The 23,225-nt window shown below is 43.3% G+C and overlaps 1 protein-coding gene across 9 annotated transcripts in view; it reads left to right on the forward strand.

Moving 5' to 3' along the window:
* The window catches only part of MAP4K4 (mitogen-activated protein kinase kinase kinase kinase 4), a 491,439-nt gene extending 482,122 nt beyond the window's left edge, over positions 1–9,317 (forward strand). For all 9 annotated transcript variants that reach the window (XM_029604813.1, XM_029604806.1, XM_029604807.1 and 6 more), the window contains one exon: positions 6,136–9,317. In XM_029604813.1, coding sequence (XP_029460673.1) covers positions 6,136–6,219 — 84 coding nt within the window. In that variant the 3' untranslated portion in view covers positions 6,220–9,317. The remainder of the gene's footprint in view (positions 1–6,135) is intronic.
* The last annotated feature ends 13,908 nt before the right edge of the window (positions 9,318–23,225 follow it).

The following is a 23,225-nucleotide window of genomic DNA, read 5'->3' on the forward strand; positions in this document are numbered from 1 at the left end:
GACTCAGGACCAATGGGTTACGTGCTCCCCCGCTAGCAGATGGAGACGGAGTCAGGTTTCAAAGCTGACATCACCTTAGATATACCCCTGCAGTGACCTCAGCCCCCCAGTATCTCTCCATCTCCTAGCAGATGTGCTTTCCCTACACCAGCATTGGTGGTATAGCGGGATTGCAGTACTCGTTAGAGGAAAATTTACCTTTAAAATGGAAAAAGATTGAGCCCCGTTCTCCTGCGGTGATATCTTAAGGTCCCTTCCCCAGTTGAGAATTCCTGAGGCAATTTCCAAGGGCCCTCAGAGGTGTGTCCCTTGGTCCAGTAGCCGGGAACCGGCGTGGACTTTGCTGCTGAAGCAGCTAAAAGATAGCGGGTGCAGGAAGCCAAGCATGACTGTGACGACCAAAGCCCTCTCCAGCCGGAGACTGTACTCAGCTGGTAAGTGCTGAGCCCAGGTAAGTAAAGAGAGAAGAGGATTCCTCCCGATTCAGAGACGTGGAAGGGCTTCGGTAAGTCCTCCGGTCTCCTTGCTTGGCACTCCGAACTGACAACGTTCCCAATCCTGTTGGCGCTAGGGAAGGGGGCTTCCAAGTGAGTTGAGCAGCCCTCCAATGGGCTAGGCTTTGCTTCAGGCTCGGTGGGCATTCCACATGGCAGGCCGTGGTGGCACCATCTTGTACACGGTTTTTTACATTGCCATTGCCCCCCATAGTCCGGTATGCGCAGTGCGGGCCGACTCTGCGCACAAGTGCGCGCTTATGTTCGCACATACGGCACTTCTACTTGCAGGCTTCGGGTCAGATCTGTGCGCACTCTATTTCAGGCACCAGCTGGCTGAACACACAGTTACCATTTAGCATGACTCTGGCAGCAAAGAAGCACAAGCAACACTCTTTGTGCTGCCTGCCATATTAGGGCTACATAGTCTGACCTGGAGTCCTACCAATGCCAGCACTGTGAGGAGGCCCAGGGAGGGTTGGACTCCCAGAACTTTTCCAAGCCAGGCTCCTCCCATTCAGAAGATGGGTCTGCCACAATCTTATCCGGATAGCACCCCGGATCTGAGTAGTCTGGGTCTACCTCAGGAGAGGGCAATTCACTGCACCAACCCTAGTTCCTCCAGGGTTAGGTATGGATCTGGCGGCCTTTTCTTGGGTGGAATTTGTTTCAAGGCCTTCAAGCCTTCATACAGGCGCAGTCCCTCTCCTGCCCCTTCCTGGACCGAACCCCAGCTGGGAAGGCCTCGCTCTCTGAGCCCTATCAGCATGCCTCGTCTCACCAAGGTTATCTCTGACAGGGACCCATATACTACGGATGATGAAGGAGATGCAGACTCATTGGAGGATGGGGAAATCCCTCCAGGCTCGGAGCCATATCAGACCATGTTGCGGTTTTTCCATAGAGGTGAATTGCCAACCATAGTTTCCCAGACCCTGAAGACTCTGGGAGTTCCTGGCATGGACCCTATGATGGAAGCAAAGAACCCCATCCTGATGTGTCTACAGAAAGCCTCTTGCTATTTTCCGATGCTGGAAGCCATCCAGGAGTTGATTGACCTGGAATAGGATACCCTGGAAACCAGCTTTAAAGGAGGTTGGGCATTAGAAGCTCTGTACCCTCTGGATCTGGTGGCCAGAGAATGCCTGCTTTTCCCCAAGGTGGACACCCTGGTCTGCACAGTTTTGAAGCGAAGGACTATCCCAGTGGAGGGAGGAACGGCCTCAAAGGATGTGCATTATAGGTGGCTGGAGTCCATCCTTAAAGAAGCCTTTGATGCAAAAGCAATAACACTACAGATTGTTTCCTGTTGTGCCTTGGTGGCGTGCTCGTGCCTGCTTCTCTTGAGAGAGGCAAATAACTCAGGAGCACCTTCAAGAGAGGCTATCGAGCCCACCGCTGCCTTTTTAGAGGACGTGGGCTCTGACCTAGTCTGTACCTTAGCCAGAGGAGTGGCGCCAGTGGTGGTGGCCAGAAGACAGCTTTGGCTGAGGAATTGGTCAGCGGATGTGACTTCTAAGGCAAACCTTACAAAGGTGCCCTTTAAGGGATCCCTCCTATTTGGTAGTGAATTGGAAAAGCTGGCCAGTAAGTGGGGTGAATCTCCAGTGCCTTGGCTACTGGAAGATTAGGAGGAGGTCACAGTGCTCCTCTCCTATGAGGGGTCGAGCCAGGGTCTCCCAGCACTTTTGGCCCCAAGGAACTCATTTGACATCTCTATCCTCGGGAAGGTCTCAGTCCTTTTGGAGTCTACAACCGAAAAGTGGGGCTGGTTCAGGTTTGCCCTGAACTTCCCAATGAATTTTTGTTGACCCAGCCACATGACAAGGAGATAGAGGGTCGACTATCCCTCTTCTACCAGCGGTGGGTCGAGACCATGTCAGACAAATGGGTTCTGGATATTATGCAAGAAGGATATGTGCTGGAGTTTCGCAGCATCCCTCGGGACATATTGATGATTTCTCCATGCCACTTCCAGCACAAGAAGTTGGCAGTGGAATCTACTTTGACAAGACTCCTCAATTTAAGGGCTATAATTCCAGTACCTGCTCCCCAGGAAAATCGGGGAACTATTCCTTCTATTTCATCGTACCCAAGAAGGAGGGTTCCTTTTCGCCCCATCCTGGACTTCAAGAGCATCAACCATCATCTACAAGTAATTAATTTACGCATGAAAACTCTACGCTCTGTCATAATGGCCGTACAACCAGGGGAGTTCTTAACCTCCCTGGACTTCTCGGAGGCCTGCCTCCACATTTCAATCTGACAAGACCACCAATATTTCCTACTCTTTGCAGTGCTAGGCTGCCATTATCAGTTCTGGGCGCTGCCTTTTGGCCACTGCCCCCAGAATGTTTTCCAAAATTATGGTTGTCATGGCCACGGCACTGAGGAAAGAAGGAATCCTGGTGCACCCATACTTGATCGACTGGTTGATCCAGGTGAAGTCGTTAGAGGAAGTGCCTCCAGGTGACCCACAGGGTGATATCCCTGCTTCAGGAGCTTGGTTGGATCATAAACATGGACAAGAACAGTCTCAAGCCCTCCCAGTCCTTAGAGTATCTGGGGGTTTGGTTTGACACCAAACAGGACAAGGTCTTCCTTCCACCCTCGAGGATAAGGAAGATGATGTGCCAAGTGCGCTGGTTGTTGAACACTATACGCCCCAGGGTGTGGAGCTATCTTCAGGTCCTAGGTCTGATGGCATCAGCCCTGGAGGTAGTTCCATGGCCAAGGGCACACATGCATCCAGTCCAACACTCCCTGTTAGTTGGAATCCACGGTCCCAGGACTATGCAATTCATCTACAACTACCGATGGAAGTATGTTCTCTGCTTCAGTGGTGGCTGCAGGAAGCCCACCTGAGCAAGGGTATAAGCCTGTCCCATCCAGAATGGCTAGTTCTCACAACAGACACAAGCCTCCAGGGGTAGGGAGCTCACTGTCAGGAACTGGTGACCCAGGGGCGTTGGACCAAGGAAGAGGCGCACTGGAACAATAAACCACTTGGAAGCCCGGACAGTCAGATTAGCATGTCTACAGTTCAGCCACAGACTTCAGGGTCAGGAGGTCTGCGTGATGTCAGACAACACAACAACGGTAGCTTACATCAACCGCCAGGGAAGAACCAAGAGTCAGCAGATGTCTCTGGAGATAGACCCTCTTATAGAATGGGTGGAATTGAACCTACAGATGATATCTGCCTCCCACATTGCAGGAAAAGACAATGTCAGAGCAGACTTTCGAGGCAGAGAGAGTCTGGATCCAGGAGATTGGACATGATCTTACCAGCAGCTGAAAGGCTCTGGTTGACAGCTGGGGCCTCCCAGCGATCGACCTGTTGGCCTCATCTCACAATGCAAAGGTCTCCAGATTCGTCAGTTGCAGAAGACATCAACAATCCCTGGGGATCGATACCCTTGTTCAGGCCTGGCCAGAGGAGGACTTATTGTACGCCTTCCCTCAGTGGCCCCTACTTGGCAAATCATTTGCAAGATCGAGCACCACAGAACTAATTCTTCTAGTGGCTCCCAATTGGCCCAGGAGCCCATGGTATGCAGACATGCGGAGGTTTCTGGTGGAGACCCTCCTATGCCTCCAAACAGGGACCTGCTCCAACAAGGTCCGATCCTTCTTGAGAACCCGACTCAGTTTTGTCTTATGATCTGGCCCTTGAGAGGGCTCGCCTGATGAAGCGTGTATATTCAGCAGCAGCAATTTCCACCTTGCTCCATGCTTGGAAGTTCTCGACATCCTTAGCATATGTGTGGATCTGGAGACACTATTTGATGCCTGGTGCGAGGAACGTGGGGTTTCCCCTCAGATGTCCAAAATCCCTGTGGTTCTGGAAATTTTACAGGATGGCCCGAATAAAGGCTTGTCCCTTAACTCCTTGAAGGTCCAGGTAGTGGCTTTCTCCTGTTTCACAGGCGAGGTGAACGGAACCCGCCTGTTGGCGTATCCGGACTTGACCCCTTTCCTTAAAGGGGTTAAAACACCTTCGACTGCCCTTACGGTGGCCGGTTCCCCTGTGGAATCTTAATCTAATATTGGACTTTTTGTAGGGCCTTCCTTTCGGCCGCTGTGTAGTCTGTCCCTGCGCCTATTAACGCTGAAGACTGTGTTCTTGATGGCGATATGCTCGGCTTGTCGCATCTCTGAACTACAGGCATTGTGTCTGGAACCATTCCTCCAGATAACTGCAGGAGTGTTACAGCTTCACACCATTCTTTCCTTCCTTGCCCAAAGTGGTCTGAGTTTCACTTGAATCAGTCTGTTTCCTTACTGTCCCTAGATGAACTCAAGGACACAGAAGACTAATGCCACTTCTGCCATTTAAACATCAGTAGGCTTTTAGTGCGGTATCTGGAAATCTCTGAGCCGGTGCGCAAGACGGACCGCTTGCTTGTTCACGGTGGAAGGAAACAAGGCAAAGCAGCTTTGCGAGCTATCGTAGCTCACTGGATCAAGGCGGTAATCACAGGAGCTTATGTAGAGGCAGGGAAGCCATTACCCTTTCAGCTTAAAGCTCATTCCACTAGGGTCTAGGCAGTATCCTGGGTGGAAGCTAAGCTACTGTCTTTCGTCAACATCTGCCGAGCGGCGACATTGTCTTCCTTGCACACCTTCTCCAGGTTCTATCTCCTGGACATTCGGGTCTGAGAGGACGCAGCCTTTGCAAGGGCAGTGTGAACGGGACCATGGGCATTCTCCTGCCCCGTTCGGGAGTAGCTCTTGTACATCCCATTGGTCCTGAGTCCCATCTGGCTACACACTAGGAAATGGAGAAATTACTTACCTAATAATTTTGTTTTCCTTAGTGTAGACAAATGGACTCAGCATCCCACCCACTGCTGCCCAAGAACGGTTCCAAGGAATCGCCCATGAGGTGAATCTCGATTCTAAGAGGTTACAGGTAAGCCATCACCCAATCCCTAGATCAAGGCATCTATAATCTTGCTGGGATTCAGCGCTTATGTTTGGTTGAGTACAGTTAAGGATATCCATTTGTAATCAAGTTTTTATCAAATTTTAATCACGTTTCTCAATAGTATGTCCATAATGGCTTTTGAAGAGAATACTGGAGGGCTGAGGTCACTGCAGGGATATATCTAAGGTAACGTTAGCTTTGACACTTGATTCCGTCTCAATCTGCTAGCAGGGGAGCATATAGCCCATTGGCCCTGAGTCCGTCTGTCTACACTAAGGAAAACAAAATTATCAGGTAAGTAATTTCTCCATTATTTCAGGTATGCATAAAAGCACTGGATAAGAGTACAATACAGATTAGAAATCTTCGTTTTAGGTAATGGAAGACTATAAAAAATTTAGACTGAATGCGAGCTAACAAGTTAGTAAGAAAGGTTATGTGCATTGTGAAATAGCATGTGTGCACTTAGCCCTTGGGAGGACGTGAAGGGGGCAGTTTCAAAATGACATTCTGCCTAGGGAAATAGGATTTTATCTGCCTAAATGCCTTTGAAATTTGCCCTGTTTAATTTTTGAAACCTATACGTTTATAGTTTCTGGTGTATTCTTGAATCTACATTTCAGACGGTTATTCACTATTTATTTAATGACCAAATTATTTTTATTTATTTTTTTTTTTTTAAACTACTTCCACCTTTTCTATTTTGTCCAGGTTTTCTTTGCTTCTGTGCGTTCTGGAGGAAGCAGCCAGGTCTATTTCATGACCTTAGGCAGAAGCTCCCTTCTGAGCTGGTAGAAGATGTGACAGAAGTTGCTGGTATCCAGAATCTTCAGGATCTTCATAACTTGAAAAAAAAAATTGTTTTTTTCAACTGGAGTGCAGCCTGCGCACTGATGCTACACTTCATATAAAAGATGTGTCTGGGCATCAGTTTTTGTTTCGTTAGTTTTTTAAAAATTTGTTTCTGATGTCAAGGTTGCAATGCAGCCGGTGCTGTTCGGATATTATTGTCAGGTGCTACAAGTGTTGGATTTGAGGTCGCACTGCTAGCAGGCAACAGGTTTTTCTTGTTTTGTTTTTTTTTTCTCCCACCCTTGACTCTGGATCTCATGGGTTTGGAATGAAAGGTGGTTAATGAAGGCGATTTTGCATGAAGCCAAGCAAAAACAGAAATGTAACTTGGTATAAGTGTACCGTTGTTCTGACAGGAGGCCAGCAGGCGCAAGTGAGGTAGAAGTGAGACAGTGGATGTCAGGTTTGCCCAAAGCAAGGGCGGGGTCCAATATAGTGATGTTATCAAGGTATTTAATTAAATGTCTTTTGTTATGTGATGTGACAATATGTGGACAAAGAGGAGGGTGCAGGTCAGGAAGTTAGTATTTATAAAATGTGAAAGACATTTATTAGAATAATAATTTTGGGGTGGGTAGAGGTAATTGGGATGGGGGAGGGGATGTTTTCTTTAATTTTTTTTTTTTTTTTTTTTTCATTTGCCATTTTTGACCTGGTCAAGATTTTTGGACCATTTTCTGTACTTAGCAGGTTTGCCTAAACTGTGCAGATGTGTTAAAGCCGTGTTCAATTTTCTATAAACGATTCTGTTTTTAGGCCAGAATATGCGTCACAGTATTAGCACTGCCTCGGTTAAAGGTTTAATTTTTATTTAAACCTAGAAGTGCAACCACAGTTTTAACAAAAGTCTGCACCTGAGGGGGGGGAGGGGAAATCCAAACCCCAAACCTCGTATATATATATATTTTTTTTTTGTGCCTACCTCATTTTGTCCAATGCATAAAATAAGAGGTGGTTTAGTTTATATATGTCTCTTGGGATGAAAATGTTAATGTCTAATCCTAATTAATACCAAATCAACTAGATAAAATCTTTGACTGTTATTATGTAGCAAGTTTCAGCAGGAGACGCCCATTCTTATGTTGAAGTCACCTTATAACTCTTAATACACTGACGAAAAAAAAAACCAACATAATTTGCTTACAAGAGTCGTGAAGCAATAGAGCTTGTATTTTTAAGTAGGTTTTATCATCGGTGGCAGATTGATCACTTTATCCTGAAACAGAATTCACCAACATCAATTTGGTTTAGCAACTAGCAGATAATTAATTACTAGGCTAGTTCTATAAACTGTTAAATGTTGTAGGAAACTATAGAGGAAGGGTGAAGTATTTCTGTTCTAAGAATGCAATGCACTAAAACTATTTTAAGAATGTAGTAAATACTGCTTATTCATAACATATAGTAACATACCTATGTTTTAGATGCAAGATCCCAGTTCTGACTTTTTTAATAAAGAAAAAAATAGGTAATAATCCATTTTATGTAAATGTTTTGACATTTTGCAATAAATGTCTTAACAGTAATAACTTGTTTAATTGCTACATGTTCATTACTTGAGAATCCATGAGTGTATAATTTGTTGGTGATGTAGCATTTCATTGTCATTCAGCCTTTTTTGGTTTTTGTTTTTTTTTTGTGGGGTACTTTGACAGCTGCTTTAAGCTGTTCATTTTGCAAACAGTTTCTCGTTCACTTGCTCTTGTGCTTTTTCTTTCTTTCTCTTCTTTCCCTTCACAGGCTTTTGGCGTTCTGCTTTTGATTAATTTCCATTCATGCAGCATGGTAGCTAGGGCTTTAAAAGCATCTAACTAATTGCTTGCGTGACCAGTCGCACAGTTGTTGAGGAGAAAAAAAGGCACCTGATCAAATTGTTTTGATGAACGATCCTTTTGGTTTTTGCTTTGACTGCTGTGGCTCGTTCAAGCCTGAGGTGGCATTCGTGTCTGGGGACGCTGCCCCCCCAGAGCAACGAAAACCATTTCAGCACTAAGCCATGCTCTAATGAATCGTTTTGAAACCATGAAAGCCTTGCATTTGTTGCCAGACAAATACGTTTTTTTTTTGATCCATTTGTTTTTATTATTGTTGCTTTCCAGCAGCACTGAAGGGTTATTGCTGACAGGCAATTTCATTTATTCGCATTGGAACTAATCATAACTCCATAAAAGAGTACAAGACACAATCTTCACACAAGATTTGAGGAATAATTATGCAGCCAGCCCACTGCGCTTTTGGCTGTGTCCTATCTGATATGTATTATGTTTGGTTTAAGCGAAGTCGCTCTGTGATTAAAACTAGTCCTTGACCCTTTTTTCCACAAACCCAACTTGAAAAGTCAGTGTGTATCACGTGTAACTGTAAAAGTGCCCTCGATACATTTGAATTTTGCATGAAAAGAGCTTCTGCTCCTAGCAGGAAGAGGAAATGTTCCCTATCCTTAACAGAATTGGTAAACATCCACTCCCATCTACAGAGGACCTACCAAGGAGACAAAAGTACACATGAAAAACAGTATTGCAGAAACCACTACATACACAATATTGAAGAAAAATGTGCTGTTAAGTAAAACTGCTCCTAGGTTTAGTCCAGCTTAATTTCCTGTATTTTTTTAAATCAAAGTAACTCTAACTGTGTGACTGCAGTGTTTTTTTTTATCTTTATGCACATTTTATGTTGGAGAAAATGTTTACAAAAATGTTACACTAATGTGCATCACATATTTATGGTTTATTTGAAAGTGATTTTTGCGTTCCTTAGTTTTTCATAGTAGTAGCAGTAGTACACTATTTTGTATTTTATAACCCCAATGAGGTTCATAATAGAAATGCTAAAGTTTAAAACAAGTGACAAAACTGCATTCAAATTACTAATGGTAGAGCTGCAAAGCAGACTGGTGACAAATACTTTCAGCCTTTTTTTTATTTTATTTTATTTTTTTTGCAGTGCTATCTAACTTATGTCTTTTGTGTATTATATAATTACTGTTCCTCCCCTCCCCCCAAATTTTTTTTCCTTAAATAAAGTCAAAGTGACATCTATTTATGTGTATTGTTATCTGATTCGGTGTTGAGTTGCATAAAGAGATGCGGCAGTGTTTGTATCCAGCGCTCAAATTAATGTGCCTTTGAATAAACCTCGGAAAACGCACTATTACCTAGTTTCAAGTGGTCTTGTCTGGGAAAAGCTGAAACATTATTTTTTTAAATTTGTGTGGATTACATAAAAGTAGCAAGGATGGAGTACATAAGAATTGGGTCCATACAAATATGGAGTAGATTTCAAGTAAATTAGTAGGATGCATTAGGTAGAAATAATGAAGTGGGTATTTTGGGTATAAATTGCTATATACAGTTAAGTAAAACACTAATGTTATGAGATTAAGAACCAGAAGTGGGTGAATCTTGTGCAATTTGTGGTTGGGAAGACTTCTAGTTGGCTGGTCCTAGAGGATGAGTGTCATTTGACTTTTTTTTTTTTTTTTCCCCGGAAGCTTTCAGACATAACACTTGAGGTAACTTGCTCTAAATTTTAGGTGCAGAGCAGTTGAATATACAAATCTAAATGCATGCTAGTATATGAAAAAGGAGGCTAGGTGTGCCTGGTAGGAGGACTAAAATTTCCTTGTAGGGGTGTAGAAGAGCAGATATTGGGAGACATTCAGGGGCAATTGGTCATGCATGTGAAGACTAAACAAAGACCTAGATTTATCAAATGGCAATAAATATCGTGGAAATAGCACCCATAATGATAAAAAGGGGGTGTGGTTAGGATAATTTTCCCGATTCTGCATCACAAAGGTATTTGTCCGCAACGCACAATACATTTGTCGCACCCCATGTTGTTTTCACATCGCACGCTGCGTAATCCACCGCAGGTGCATTATCAATGAAAAGGTTTTTATCACAAATAGTTCGGGCTGCTGGTGAGAGAGAGCCAGTCTCTGTAGAGGCTCACACATAAGTTTACTACTTATAGCACTGTCAAAGGGGGCACTAGTAATTCGGGGTAAGATTTTCTGTCATTTGGAGTGATGAAAGGTAAAAGAATAGTAGATTTGTACAACTTACACTCTATCCAGCTTCTTTGCAGCTAGGTAGAGAGTGCATCAAGCTAGGCAGAGAGAACATTGTACAAACCTACTCTTCTTTGAACTTTCATCACTTCAAATGACAGAAAATTTTCACTGATGTACCTCTGACTGTGAACGTCAAACTGCCCCCCCCCCCACCCACCCATAAACCTCATCCCGAGTTACTAGTGTCCCCTCTTACAATGGTATAAATAGTAAACCTTTGTGAGCCTCTACAGAGTTTCTCTCTCTGAATGAATCTCTCTCTCTCTCTGAATTTCTCTGAACCGGCATTTGCGATAAAAACCTTTTTGGCTGCTAACACAGGCACAATGCACAGAAAAAAGGTATAGTTATTTCGAACGTTAAAACCTGCATTACTGTGCATTACTCTATCGCAACGGCATTATCACCAGCGTTAAGGCCTTAATGCAAAATGATAAATGACCCTTAGTGTGTTAAATTGGGGGCACTCCATGAAGTTAGCATGTGGCACATTTAAAACTAATCGGAGAAAGTTCTTTTTCACTCAGTGCATAATTAAACTCTGGAATTTGTTGCCAGGGGATGTGGTTAGTGCATTTAGGGGTAGATTTTCAAACCGCGCGATTTGGCGTACTTTTAGTAGATATGCGCGTAGCCGCTAAAATCCTGGATCGGCGCGCGCAAGGCTATCGATTCTGTATAGCCGGCGCGCGCCGAGCCGCGAAGCCTACCCCCGTTCCCTCCGAGGCCGCTCCGAAATCGGAGTGGCCTCGGAAGGAACTTTCTTTTGCCCTCCCCTCACCTTCCCCTCCCTTCCCCTACCTAACCCACCCGCCCGGCCCTGTCTAAACCCCCCCCTTACCTTTGTCGGGGGATTTACGCCTCCCAGAGGGAGACGTAAATCCCCGCGGGCCGCTAGCGCGCGGGGACGCGACCTGGGGGCGGGTACGGAGGGCGCGGCCACGCCCCCGGACCGCCCCGGGCCGTAACCATGCCCCCGGGCCCGCCCCGACACGCCCCCCCTCGCCAAACCCCGGGACTTACGCGAGTCCCGGGGTCTGCGCGCGCCGGTAGGCCTATTGAACATAGGCGCACCGGCGCGCAGGGCCCTGCTCGCCTAAATCCGCCCGGATTTAGGCGGATTTAGGTGAGCAGGGCTCTGAAAATCCGCCCCTTAGTGTAGCTGGGTTTAAAAAAGGATCGCTTAAGTTCTTGGAGGAGCTATTACTAGCATCAGTAGCATGGCATAGACTTAGTTTTTGCCAGGTTCTTATGGCCTGGAATGGCCACTGTTGGAAACAGGATGCTGGGCTTGATGGACCCTTAGTCTGAGCCAGTATGGAATGTTCTTCTGTACATTAAATTTCATCTGTCACTTAAATATCAAATTCTCTAGTTTGGTATGGTCCTTGAGAGGTTCTTCATAGTCTACTTGTGTGTTAATAAATTTGAATAATTTTGTCTCATCTGTAAATTTAACCACCTCACTCGTTCCCTTTATGAACATGTTAAACAACACCGTTCCCATTACAGGTCTCTGAGGCACTCCACTATTCACCTCTCTCCATTATGAAAACTGACCATTTACAGCTCGATACAGTATCATCCGGTCGAAGATTGCCCGTCTGTAACGTGCTCGGAGTGCCCAATACAGACGAGTAAGGCCATCCAGCGATACAGTCTCCAGTTTAATAGACACATAACCCTTTCCGCACCCAGCATGTAAATGAACGAAAAAGCTGTATAATGAAGGAATTAGCTATTCCCCTCCGATACTGTAACGGGCGCTGATACTATCTCCTCAGTAACCCGCTGTTTTGCCACGGCCTTAACCTGCTACTTTACCGCCTCCCCCTAGAAGGAGTTAGGACTGTGAGTCTAGTAACAAATCCATCGACACCGCTTAAGATACTCAAACACAATAAAACAATAAGCCTGGCACCCTCCTTGATGTAGTACGTCCCGGATGCCCCCCCCTCCCCAGCGCGCCCGCCACTACCCCTTTCATCAGCTGCATCCACCCATTATGCCCCTCACGGGCATGTCCCGCTTCACAGAGCGCTCCCACTCAAATCCGTCACGTCTTCAGCGGCCAATTGCACGCTTTCCCCCGTGCAGGCGGCCATCTTCGTCTTGAGCTACGATCGTGATGGCTTCAGAAAAGTAAGTTACTTTTGCGACTTACTTTTGGGATCTAGACAGTCGGCGGGCCAGTGCGGGGGCGCGGGAGCCGGGGATTTTTTTTTTTTTTTGTAGGCCTCACGGGACTGCTGGGTCGCAGTGGATGCAGCTGATGAAAGGGGTAGTGGCGGGCGCGCTGGGGGGGGGGGGGCATCCGGGACATACTACATCAAGGAGGGTGCCAGGCTTACCGAACCGCTGCTATTGCCTCTGCTCGCAGGTCTATTTCGCCGGCTTGCTGCACACTTTCGCTTTGCTCGGCTCTGCTTTTTCTCCTCTCCCGACTTTTCGTGTTTTTTACACTTCCTGGTGCCTGTCATTCCAAATGCCATTTGAAATGACATTTGAAATGACAGGTACCAGCGCACCCAGGTTACTGTATAGGCGCTGTATTAAGCGCCTATACAGTAAAATGGGTTACGCGGGCATAACCTTTCCCTAACGCTTTAAAGCCGCGGCATGCATTTGCATGCGATTAGAAGAGAGTATCGGGGAGTTAGTGAAGAGAACTGTGCGTGCGGGGAGGAAGGGTGCGCCTAACACTGCCGCACTGTTTTTACCGCGGCCTTACTGTATCGACCTGTTAGTGAGTTCTGTTTTCCTGTTTTTTAATCTGTTTCCAATCCACAGTAGGACATCGCCTTCAATCCCATAACTCTTTAATTTCCTGAGGAATATTTTATGAGGGACTTTATCAAATATCTTCACCCTTGTCTACATGTTTGTTTATGCCTTCAAAAATTCTAGCAAATAAGCAAGAATTCCCTTTGCTGAATCTGTTGACTCTTCCCATGTCTATCCATATAAATAGCAATTCTGTTAAATAGCTTCTACTGTTTTGTCCAGTGCCGTCATCAAACTCACTAGTATTTAGTTTCCTGGATCACTTCTGGGACCCTCTTTAAAAATTGCCATTGCATTGACCATCCTCCAGTCTTCAGTCTTTTAATAGTAGACTAGAGATTGCTAATAACAGATCTCCCACTGGAACCCTGTCTGTAAAATTTCTTACAATCTATTCAAAATTCAGCCGTGCACATTATGTACTGCAGATGGCATTATAGAAACATAGAAACTTAGAAATGACGGCAGAAGAAGACCAAACGGCCCATCCAGTCTGCCCAGCAAGCTTCACACTTCTTTTTTCTCATACTTATCTGTTTCTCTTGGCTCTTAGTAACCTTTGGTTCTATTTCCCTTCCACCCCCACCATTAATGCAGAGAGCAGTGATGGAGCTGCATCCAAGTGAAGTATCAAGCTTGATTAGTTAGGGGTAGTAACCGCCGCAATAAGCAAGCTACACCCATGCTTATTTGTTTTACCCAGACTATGTTATTCAGCCCTTATTGGTTGTTTTTCTTCTCCCCTGCCGTTGAAGCAGAGAGCTATGCTGGATATGCATTGAAAGTGAAGTATCAGGCTTATTTGGTTTGGGGTAGTAACCGCCGTAACAAGCCCAGCTACTCCCCGCTTTGTGAGTGCAAATCCTTTTTTCCACTTTTTTCCTCTTGCTGTTGTAGCTTAGAGCGATGTTGGAGTCGCAGTAACCATGTGTATGTTTATTGAATAAGGGTATTATCTCCAAGCAGTAGCCATCATTCTGGCGAGCCACCTACTCTTCATTGACGTCCTCTTGACTTTATGGATCCACAGTGTTTATCCCACGCCCCTTTGAAGTCCTTCACAGTTCTGGTCTTCACCACTTCCTCCGGAAGGGCATTCCAGGCATCCACCACCCTCTCCGTGAAGAAATACTTCCTGACATTGGTTCTGAGTCTTCCTCCCTGGAGCTTCAGATCATGACCCCTGGTTCTGCTGATCTTTTTCCTACAGAAAAGGTTTGTCGTCTTTGGATCATTACACCCATATAACGTTGTCTTTGGATCATTACACCCATATAACGCCTTAAGTCATATTGGCTACCAATCAATTCCTGCATAGAGTTCAAACTTCTCTTGCTTGCCTTCAAGTGCATTCATTTTGCAGCTCCTCATTACCTATCCTCCCTAATCTCTCCCTAATCACCTCCTCATGAAATCTCATCAAGCAAGGCATTTTTTTTAAATTTATGGCCTTCTCCATTGCCAGCTCAGTGCTTCATGCCTTTCATTTTGCTGCTTTGTACTCATGGAATAGATTTCTTGAGTTGGTACATTATGATCTTTCTCTAGTCTTATTCAAATCCAGCCTATAAACCCACCTTTTTGAGGCTGTTTGGTTATAACCAACAAGGGTATGATTAGGAATAACACCTGGTTAAAACCATTTTACAAAATAAATGAAATTTCCTAAGTTTATTTGTCTGATGGTGTAGTAGTTAGGATTTAGTGCTCTTACTGCATTGGTCTGGGTTCAGTTCCCAGTCAAGGAAATTTGGTTTTGGGGAGAAGCCAACAGTCGCTCAGAAGCACGTGGTTTGGAATGATGTATCTTTGAAGGATACTATCAAAATAGTAAGTTCAACCACTGTGCAGTCTCTCCTTGTGGTTATTGACCCTGAAGACAGTGTTCCTGGTGGCTATATGTTCTGTGCATCGTGTTTCTGAGTTGCAGGCATTGTTTTGCTGTGAGCCGTTCCTTTGGGTGACTCCAAGAGCATTGCAGCTGTGTACTGTTCCATCCTCCTTGCCTAAGGTGGTTTCAGAATTTCATCTGAAACAGTCCATTTCCTTGCTGTATCTGGATAAGGTCAGGGACGCAGAAGAGTATCGCCTTCTGCATTCCTTGGATGTTAAAAGGCTTGTGTGCTATCTGGAGGTTTCTGAGCCTTTTCGGAGATCAGATCACCTGTTTATCCTTCATGGTGGAAAGAAGGGCGAACCAGCTTCACAGACTACAATAGCATTCTGGATTAAGGAGGTGGTCACGGCCACGTATGTGGATGCTGAAAAGCTTTTTGGCTGTTCAGGTTAAGGCTCATTCCACTAGGGCTCAGGCAGTCTCATGGGTGGATTCATCTGTTGTCTCCAGTTGAGATCTGCCGAGCTGCGACGTGGTCCTCTTTACACACCTTTTCCGGGTTTTATCATCTGGATGTGCAGGCCTGGGAGGATGCAGCTTTTTGCATGTGCAGTTTTAACTGGACCACGGGCAGCCTCCTAGCCTGTTCGGGAGTAGCTTTGGTACATCCCACTTGTCCTGAGTCCATCTGCCAACACACTAGGAAATGGAGAAATTACTTACCTAATAAATTTGTTTTCCTTAGTGTAGACAGATGGACTCAGCTTCCTGCCCTCGGCTGCCGACTACTTGTGTTCCTGGTCCACCTGTGGAGATACGGATCCCAAGGGATTACTGGTAAGTGTTCATCCAGTCCCTAGATTGGGGTACTATCTGACTCCGCCAATAGACCCAACAGATTGACTGCAACAACCACCAAGTTACATTCCAGTACTATGTAAATAGTTGTCCTTGTTTTTTTATTCTCATTCCTAAAAAACTATTCAAGCCTCTTGTCTTCTCCCAGTTCCTTCTTCCCCTGTTTTATTGTAACATTTTTATTTTTATTTTTTTTTGCTTCTCGTCACCTGTTAATTGTTCTAGGTTTTCACCCCCCTTGTTACTTGTAAACCGGCATGATGTGATTCTATCATGAATGCCGGTATAAAAAAAGCTTTAAATAAATAAAATAAATACTATGTTCTTACTCAAGTTCAGTGTTTATTGTTGGTTGAGTACAGTTATGGTTGACTTTTTTTAATCACAGTTTTTGCTAGTCTGTCCACAGTTGCTTTTAAAGAGAATACTGGCAGGCTTGGGTCACTGCAGGAGTATATATATACTGTGGTGTCAGCTTGCTCTGTCTCATCTGCTGGCAGGGGAGCATAACACACTAGTCCCGAGTCTGTCTACACTAAGAAAACAAAATTATCAGTTAAGTAATTTATCCAATGTCTGTATTCAAATGGTTAAAATCTAGAAAAATAAGATTGGAGAGTTAGAATGAAGAGGTAGATATAATTGGCATCTGAGACCTTATGGAAAGAGGGTAACCAGTGGGATACTGTGATACCAGGATACTAATTGTATCTCAATAATGGATTAAATTGGTGGAGAGATAGCATAGAGTCAAATAGGATAGAAGTTTGGCAGGAAACAAAATGTGAAAAGGGGACGAATAGCAATGGGGGTATACTACCATCCACTTGGCTAGAATGAACAGAGATGATGAAATACTAACATAGAAACAGAAATTATGGCAGAAAAGGACAAAATAGTCACTTAGTTTGCCCAGCAAATTTAAGGCAGTAACTGTCATTCTGTGCAGGTAACACCCATATTCTCTTAAGGGTAGTAACTCGTTATATGCAGTTATCCCAAAACCTTGATACCCATATAAATTTCAGCTAGTAAAATTTACTGGGTGTTAAGCTTTCTTGAAAATTCACAGTGTTTGACATGCTTTGCTTATGGACTTGGCCGTAGAAGCAGTCCTGTGTTTTTTCCTTTATATCTGCATATCAGTACCCCAGACCGTAGAAGTCGGGGCCCTCAGTTGTCTAATTTCAATTTCTCTTTTCCCCCCTGCCATCTAAGCGGGGAGTATCTGTTAAGGGTAATAACTGCTATCCCAGCAAGTTACCTCCCTGCATGCTGCTATTCCTTTCTGTCCACTAGCCATCTAAGAAAGGAGCAATGTTGCGGTTGTGTCAAAAGCATCAAGGTTTTTTGGTTTAAGGGTATTAATCTCCATGCCTTCTGCTAAGGGTAGTAACCACCACACCAGAAAGTTATCCCGCTGCACGCTTTTCTTATTTATGTCCTCTAGCCTTTAGAGATCCACAATGTTTATTCCATGCCCCTTTGACTGTTCGTCTTTACCACATTTTCCAGAAGGGCATGCCAGGCATCCACCACCTTTCTGTGAAGAAATATATCTTGACTGTTCTGAGTAGTCTCCAATGGAGTTTCATTTCGTGACCTCTAGTTCTATTGATTTCTTTCCAATTAAATAGTTCATAGTTCGTGCATCATAAAAACCTTTCAGGTATCTGAAGTTCTGTATCAAACCTCCCCAGATAGAAGTCTGCAAAATCATCAAAGGACTTGAGCAGATTGTAAATTGGTTATTTACACTCTGAGGACTAGAGAGCACTCAATGAAGTTAGAAAGTAGCTCATTTAAAACAAATCATAGAAAATTCACGCAGCGCATACTTAAGCTCTGGAATTCATTGCCAGAGGATGTGGTTATGGCAGTTAGGGTAACTGGGTATTAAAAAGGTTTGGATAAGTTCCTAAAGGAAAAATCCATAAACTATTAATAAGGAAACGTAGCTTGAGATCTATTTAATGTATGGGTACTTGCCCCAGGTACTTATGACTTTGATTGACCACTGTTGGCAACTGGATGCTGGGCTTGATTGACCCTTGGTCTGACCCAGTATGGCATTTCTTATGTTCTTATGCTCCAGGGTATACATATTCATATCTTTCAGCCTCTCCTAATAGGTCTTCCAATACAGAGCCCATGCCACTTGGTCACCCTTCTCTGGACTGCTTCCATCCTGTCTCTATCTTTCTTGAGATATAGACTTGAGAACTGAACACAGTTTCCAGATGAGGCCTCACCAAGGACCTGTACAAGGACATTATCACCTCCCCCTTACTGGTTATTCCTCGGTCTCTGCGGCCCAGCATTCTTCTGGCTTTAGCTGTCACTTTGTCATGTTCTTTCACCATCTTCAGATCACCAGATACCCTAAGAGATATCTCTTGGTCCATTGCCCATCAATCTTTCACTCCCTATCACATAGTTCTTTTGGATTACCGCACTCCAGATGCATGAATCTGCACTTCTTGGCATTGAATCCCAGCACAGAAATTAGGGAGGCTAACACAATTAGCAACACAATAATAGGTGATTTCAGTTACCCCAGTATTGACTAGGTAAATGTCACATCAGGACATGCTAGGAGACAGCTTGTGAAATAAATGACAGCTTCTTAAAGCAGCTAGAATAAAAACACAAGGGGGGAGCTATTTTAGACATAGTCATTAGTGGAATATATGATTTGGTACAAAAGGTAACTATGCTGGGGTCACTATTATAAAGATAATTACTGAACATAGTGTCAGGGCTAAATCCATGTTGGCTTTGTCCCATTAAGCTAAGGGAAGTCTTGCCTTACTAGTCTGCTACATTTTTTGAAGGCATGGATAAAGGTGATCCAGTTGATATAGTGTGTCTGGATTTTATTTATTTAATTAATTTCTTTATTCCGCTTTTAGGCATGTCAAAGTAGATTACATTCAAGTATTATAGATATTTCACAAAGCATTTTACAATTGAGAAACTCTTGATGAAATTAAAGTATCATTGGATAGGACACTGTAAGCAAGTTTAGTGGGTGCAGAGACCTGTCTGCTACAGGACACTTCCAGCTACCCTCCCTCCCTCCCCCCCCCCCCCCCCCCCCCCCCATACACACACACTTCAGATCTTACGTCAGGAAAAAGACGTGTTCTCCTCAGAAGTAGCCTTTTATTTATCTGATTTGGCAGGGTTTAAGATTTAGAAAATTATTTCTGTCTCTAACATTCTGGCCACCAAGCGCTAGTGTTCCCTAAGCTACGTTCTATACCATGGGTGATCACAAACATGCCATAAGCCTTAGCCTGCTTAATATTAATTCTTATGGCTGGCTAACTTACCCCTGGACCCATCTTCAGGCTATCTCCCCTGTTTACCTCTGAAGCAGGCTTCAGCTGGAGAGCTGGAGAATGCGGGCATGCGAGGAGACTTGGCAATGGGACGGGTTCTGGCAGAGCTACCAGCTGTCTGGGCTTGCTTCTGGTTCCCTTCTTGTACTGGCAGAGCTGTCGGTCTGCTCTCGAGTCCCCCCCCCCCCGTCCCCCCCCCCGTCACCTCAGACTGCTCACCACCATCTCTTGTCAGGGTGTCTCCTGGTCATACCTAGTCTTCTCCCTCTTTGATAGCAGGGCATGCTGGTCTGCTTCAGACTCCCCTTTCGCTCTTCCTTTCTGGGTTACTTTCAGGGTTCACTCTTAGGGTCCGCTCCCTTTTTTCCTTATTTGTTCCCTGTCTTATATTTTCCAGCTGCGAAATATGCATAAACTCATGCATAATCACGTGGTGGGTAGGGAGGGTCTTTGCCGCATTGCAGGTCTTCCCCTCAGGGGGAGAACTGTCACGTCTGTATGCCAAGCTGTTATGCCAGTCTGTTTTTCTCTGTCTGACTGCCTCCCCTTTCTTCCAAAAGTGGGGGGTCTTTCTGACCTCTGGGACCCAGCCTTGGCTGGTCCCTGACTCCTGGTTTGAGCTTAAGTTGCAGTATTGTCCTGTCTTCTTTTTTTTATTTAAACAGGCACATTTTGATAATGTATCCTTCAGTGTATCAGAGCAAGGTCTCTGTTTTTCTACTGAGACAGTGCCGTTTTAAAGTTTATCTGGGCAAAAGTTATTTCTCTTGCTGTGGCAGTGTTTGGGGCCTGTCAGCATCTGACTGCATATTTCTTTGGCTATTATGATTCGTATTGTGTGCTTTCAGTGGTAAAACATGTGGATTGAGAACTGGTTAAAAGAAAGAGAGCGGACTAAAGGGTCAATTTTCTCACTGGAGAAAGAATATTGGAGTGCCGAAGGGATCTGTACTGGATTTTAACATATTTATAAATGACCTGGACATAGGAATGAGTGAGATGATCAAATTTGCTGATTCGAAATTATTCAGAGATGTTAAATTGCAAGAGGACCTTGTACTTGTAGCCTGGATTGGCGACTGTTGGAAACAGGATGCTGGGCTTGGTGGATCCTTGGTCTGACCCAGTATGGCAATTTCTTATGTTATGACTCCTTCCTCAAGGTCCTGCATAGGTTGAAGCATGATTTGATCGCCGATGTCGGAGCGTGCACAAAGGGCTTTAGATGCTGTAAACATTCATGTATGAACTGCACCATATAAAACTGATGCTATTGAGTGCGAGAGGTAAGCATTGAACTTTGAAATACCTTCTTTGCAAAGTCATCTAGTATCTTATCTTTTCCTGGAGGGGAGCTAGCATGAAGCTTCAACTTTTTTGCTCTCTTCATGGCCAACTCGGTCACTACCAAAGCGTGTGGGAGGTGGACTGGGCCATAGCATTGAGATCTTTTGAGTAGGTATTTTAAGTCCAGCTTCCTCACCACTGGCAAATTAGGAGACTCCCAAGATTTAAGGAGGACTGAATCTAATACAGAGTGAGGAGGGTATTAAAACATGGCTATTCGCACAAGCCTTCCAAGAATGTTAACTAAATTATTTTATACCCCTTTTAATATTTATATTTATCTTTTCTTATTTATACTTTTACTGTTCTGTATCATTAATTGTGTAATTTTAATAATTTTATTTTAATTGTTTTTTAGTTTATTATGAAACTTTGTATTTATTTCTTTTCACTTAATTTTGGAAACATAAATATTTTTAAATAAATATTTGTTAAACTAATGTAAACCGATGTGATATGTCATCATGAAACATCGGTATATAAAAATTAATAAATAATAATTTCCGAAGGAACATCTAGATTTTTTTTTAATTTATAACTTTTATTGATAGTCAAACTTTCCATGTACAAATATTAGCAAGAATTAACAGTCGAGAAGTGTATATACTATCATGGCACGAGGGGTGCGATGATTCAGCGATAATATGCAACTACAAACAAATGGCTGTGAATATTAAGAGAATATACAAACAAAAAATCATATTTCCTCTTAAGAATCAATTTTTTAAAAAAATTCCAAAGCCTTCGTCCAAAACGATTCTATTTCTATCAGATATTTTCAATTTTGTGTTTTCCCCAAAAAAACTTTTTTTAAAAGAAAATATATAACAAAACATTTTTTACGGATGGTAGGAACATTTCATATATTGTTTTTATACAACACCATCCAGGTGTTCTTCAAATATCTTTAATCATTAATGTTCCCTCCTCATCCATAATATTTTTAATATGTGAATAAGTGCAAGAATTGTGCCAACAATCTAGCAAACGCTTCTAATATACTCTTGAATGTTAATAAATTTCTCTAAAATGACGTTAGTGGACCATCATTCACTATGTAAGTATAAGCTCCTGTTTGTTAATGTCCAAAGCTGAGTGAACAAGGTTGTAATTTCTGTCAATTTTAAATAGCCTAACATACGTAGGTCATCCTTCACTATACAGATAATAACCACTTATCTGTTTGTTCACCTGAGTCGTTGAACACCAAAGTCTCGACTTATCTGTTGGTTTCAAGTAGCCCAACGAGGCCTCGTTTCAAATCCCCTAAGGGATTTTTTCTCAAGGGATGTTATAATAGTATCATCAATGGTCAGGTGTCTGTTCCCAAATTCCAATAATCAAATTCCATGTAACACTCAATGGATGTGAAACGAAACTGTATAAAAATTGAAAATGTCATTTTTAATATTAAATTCTGCGTGTGATGGCCACTATATTGAGTGATCCAATAATTAAGTGCTGTGTCCACTGTTATATAACGTCGGATCTTTTAACATACACATTCCAAAATCGCATAAAGAAATGTACCTGAATACTTCATAGTTATCCCAGTTCTCTTTCAATCAGACTGTCGAAGTCTTATGCTGCACTATGATAGTAAATCTGCTTTTCAAAGCGAGATATACTCTGCTGTAACCTCCATGAATGCGGATATAAATCCTGCTGCATGAATGCTCCAAATTAACTGATGATTTTAAAGCCTCTACTTAAATTGGGGAGTCTCCAATCTGTGAACGCGTAAGTAACGTGATGACGTTTTCAACCCCATCCTCAACTGCGATCTTCACCTTAAACTCAGTCCTCAACCACATCCATTCACCATATCTCTTCAAAACGTGGTCTCCAATACACACTCGTGTCAATCGCGTAGTTGCGTTCTCAACCACATCCTCCAACGCGTCGTTGACCACATATCTTCAAAGTAATGTCCCCAATCTAGTTCTTCATTTAAGCCATCCAGTGCTTGCGTTCTCAATGTAAAAATCCAGTAGGCTTCTTGTCGATTTAGTAATTTCAAGCGGTTACCTCCTCACAATGTTAGCTTGACATGATCTGTCACGGTCCATTTAAGGTCTATGAAATTATGATTGTGCTGCATGCAATGTGCTACCAATGGAGCTGATATGGTGGAAGTATTAATTTTAGATCTATGCTCATTCAATCTGATCTTTACTTTGAGTTGTCCTTCCTATATATATTTTAGGGCAAGTACAAATTATCGCATAAACTACATGATCAGAATTGCAAGTAGTATGATGTCTGCATGTAATTTTGATACCCTGTGCACGGATCGCTCCATGCTTCACCGTCTATACTGTTAACCACAATGACTACATTTATCACACCGCTAATGACCAATTTTTGGATCTTGTGAAAGCTGACCTGTATAAGCATGTATCAATTTATCTCTTATTAGACTCTCTCGTGTGGTAACAATTAACTTAAGATCTTGAAATATATCGTGTAAAGCTAATACATTCCAATGTTGATGTATCGACTGCGCTATTAAAAATATTTGAAGATATTTGAAGAACACCTGGATGGTGTTGTATAAAAACAATATATGAAACGTTCCTACCATCCGTAAAAAATTGTTATATTTTTTAAAAAAAAGTTTTTTGGGGAAAACATAAAATTGAAAATATCTGATAGAAATAGAATCGTTTTGGATGAAGGCTTTGGAATTTTTTTTAAAAAT

Source organism: Rhinatrema bivittatum, chromosome 5 (assembly GCF_901001135.1).
Source record: "Rhinatrema bivittatum chromosome 5, aRhiBiv1.1, whole genome shotgun sequence".
Lineage (NCBI taxonomy): Eukaryota > Metazoa > Chordata > Amphibia > Gymnophiona > Rhinatrematidae > Rhinatrema > Rhinatrema bivittatum.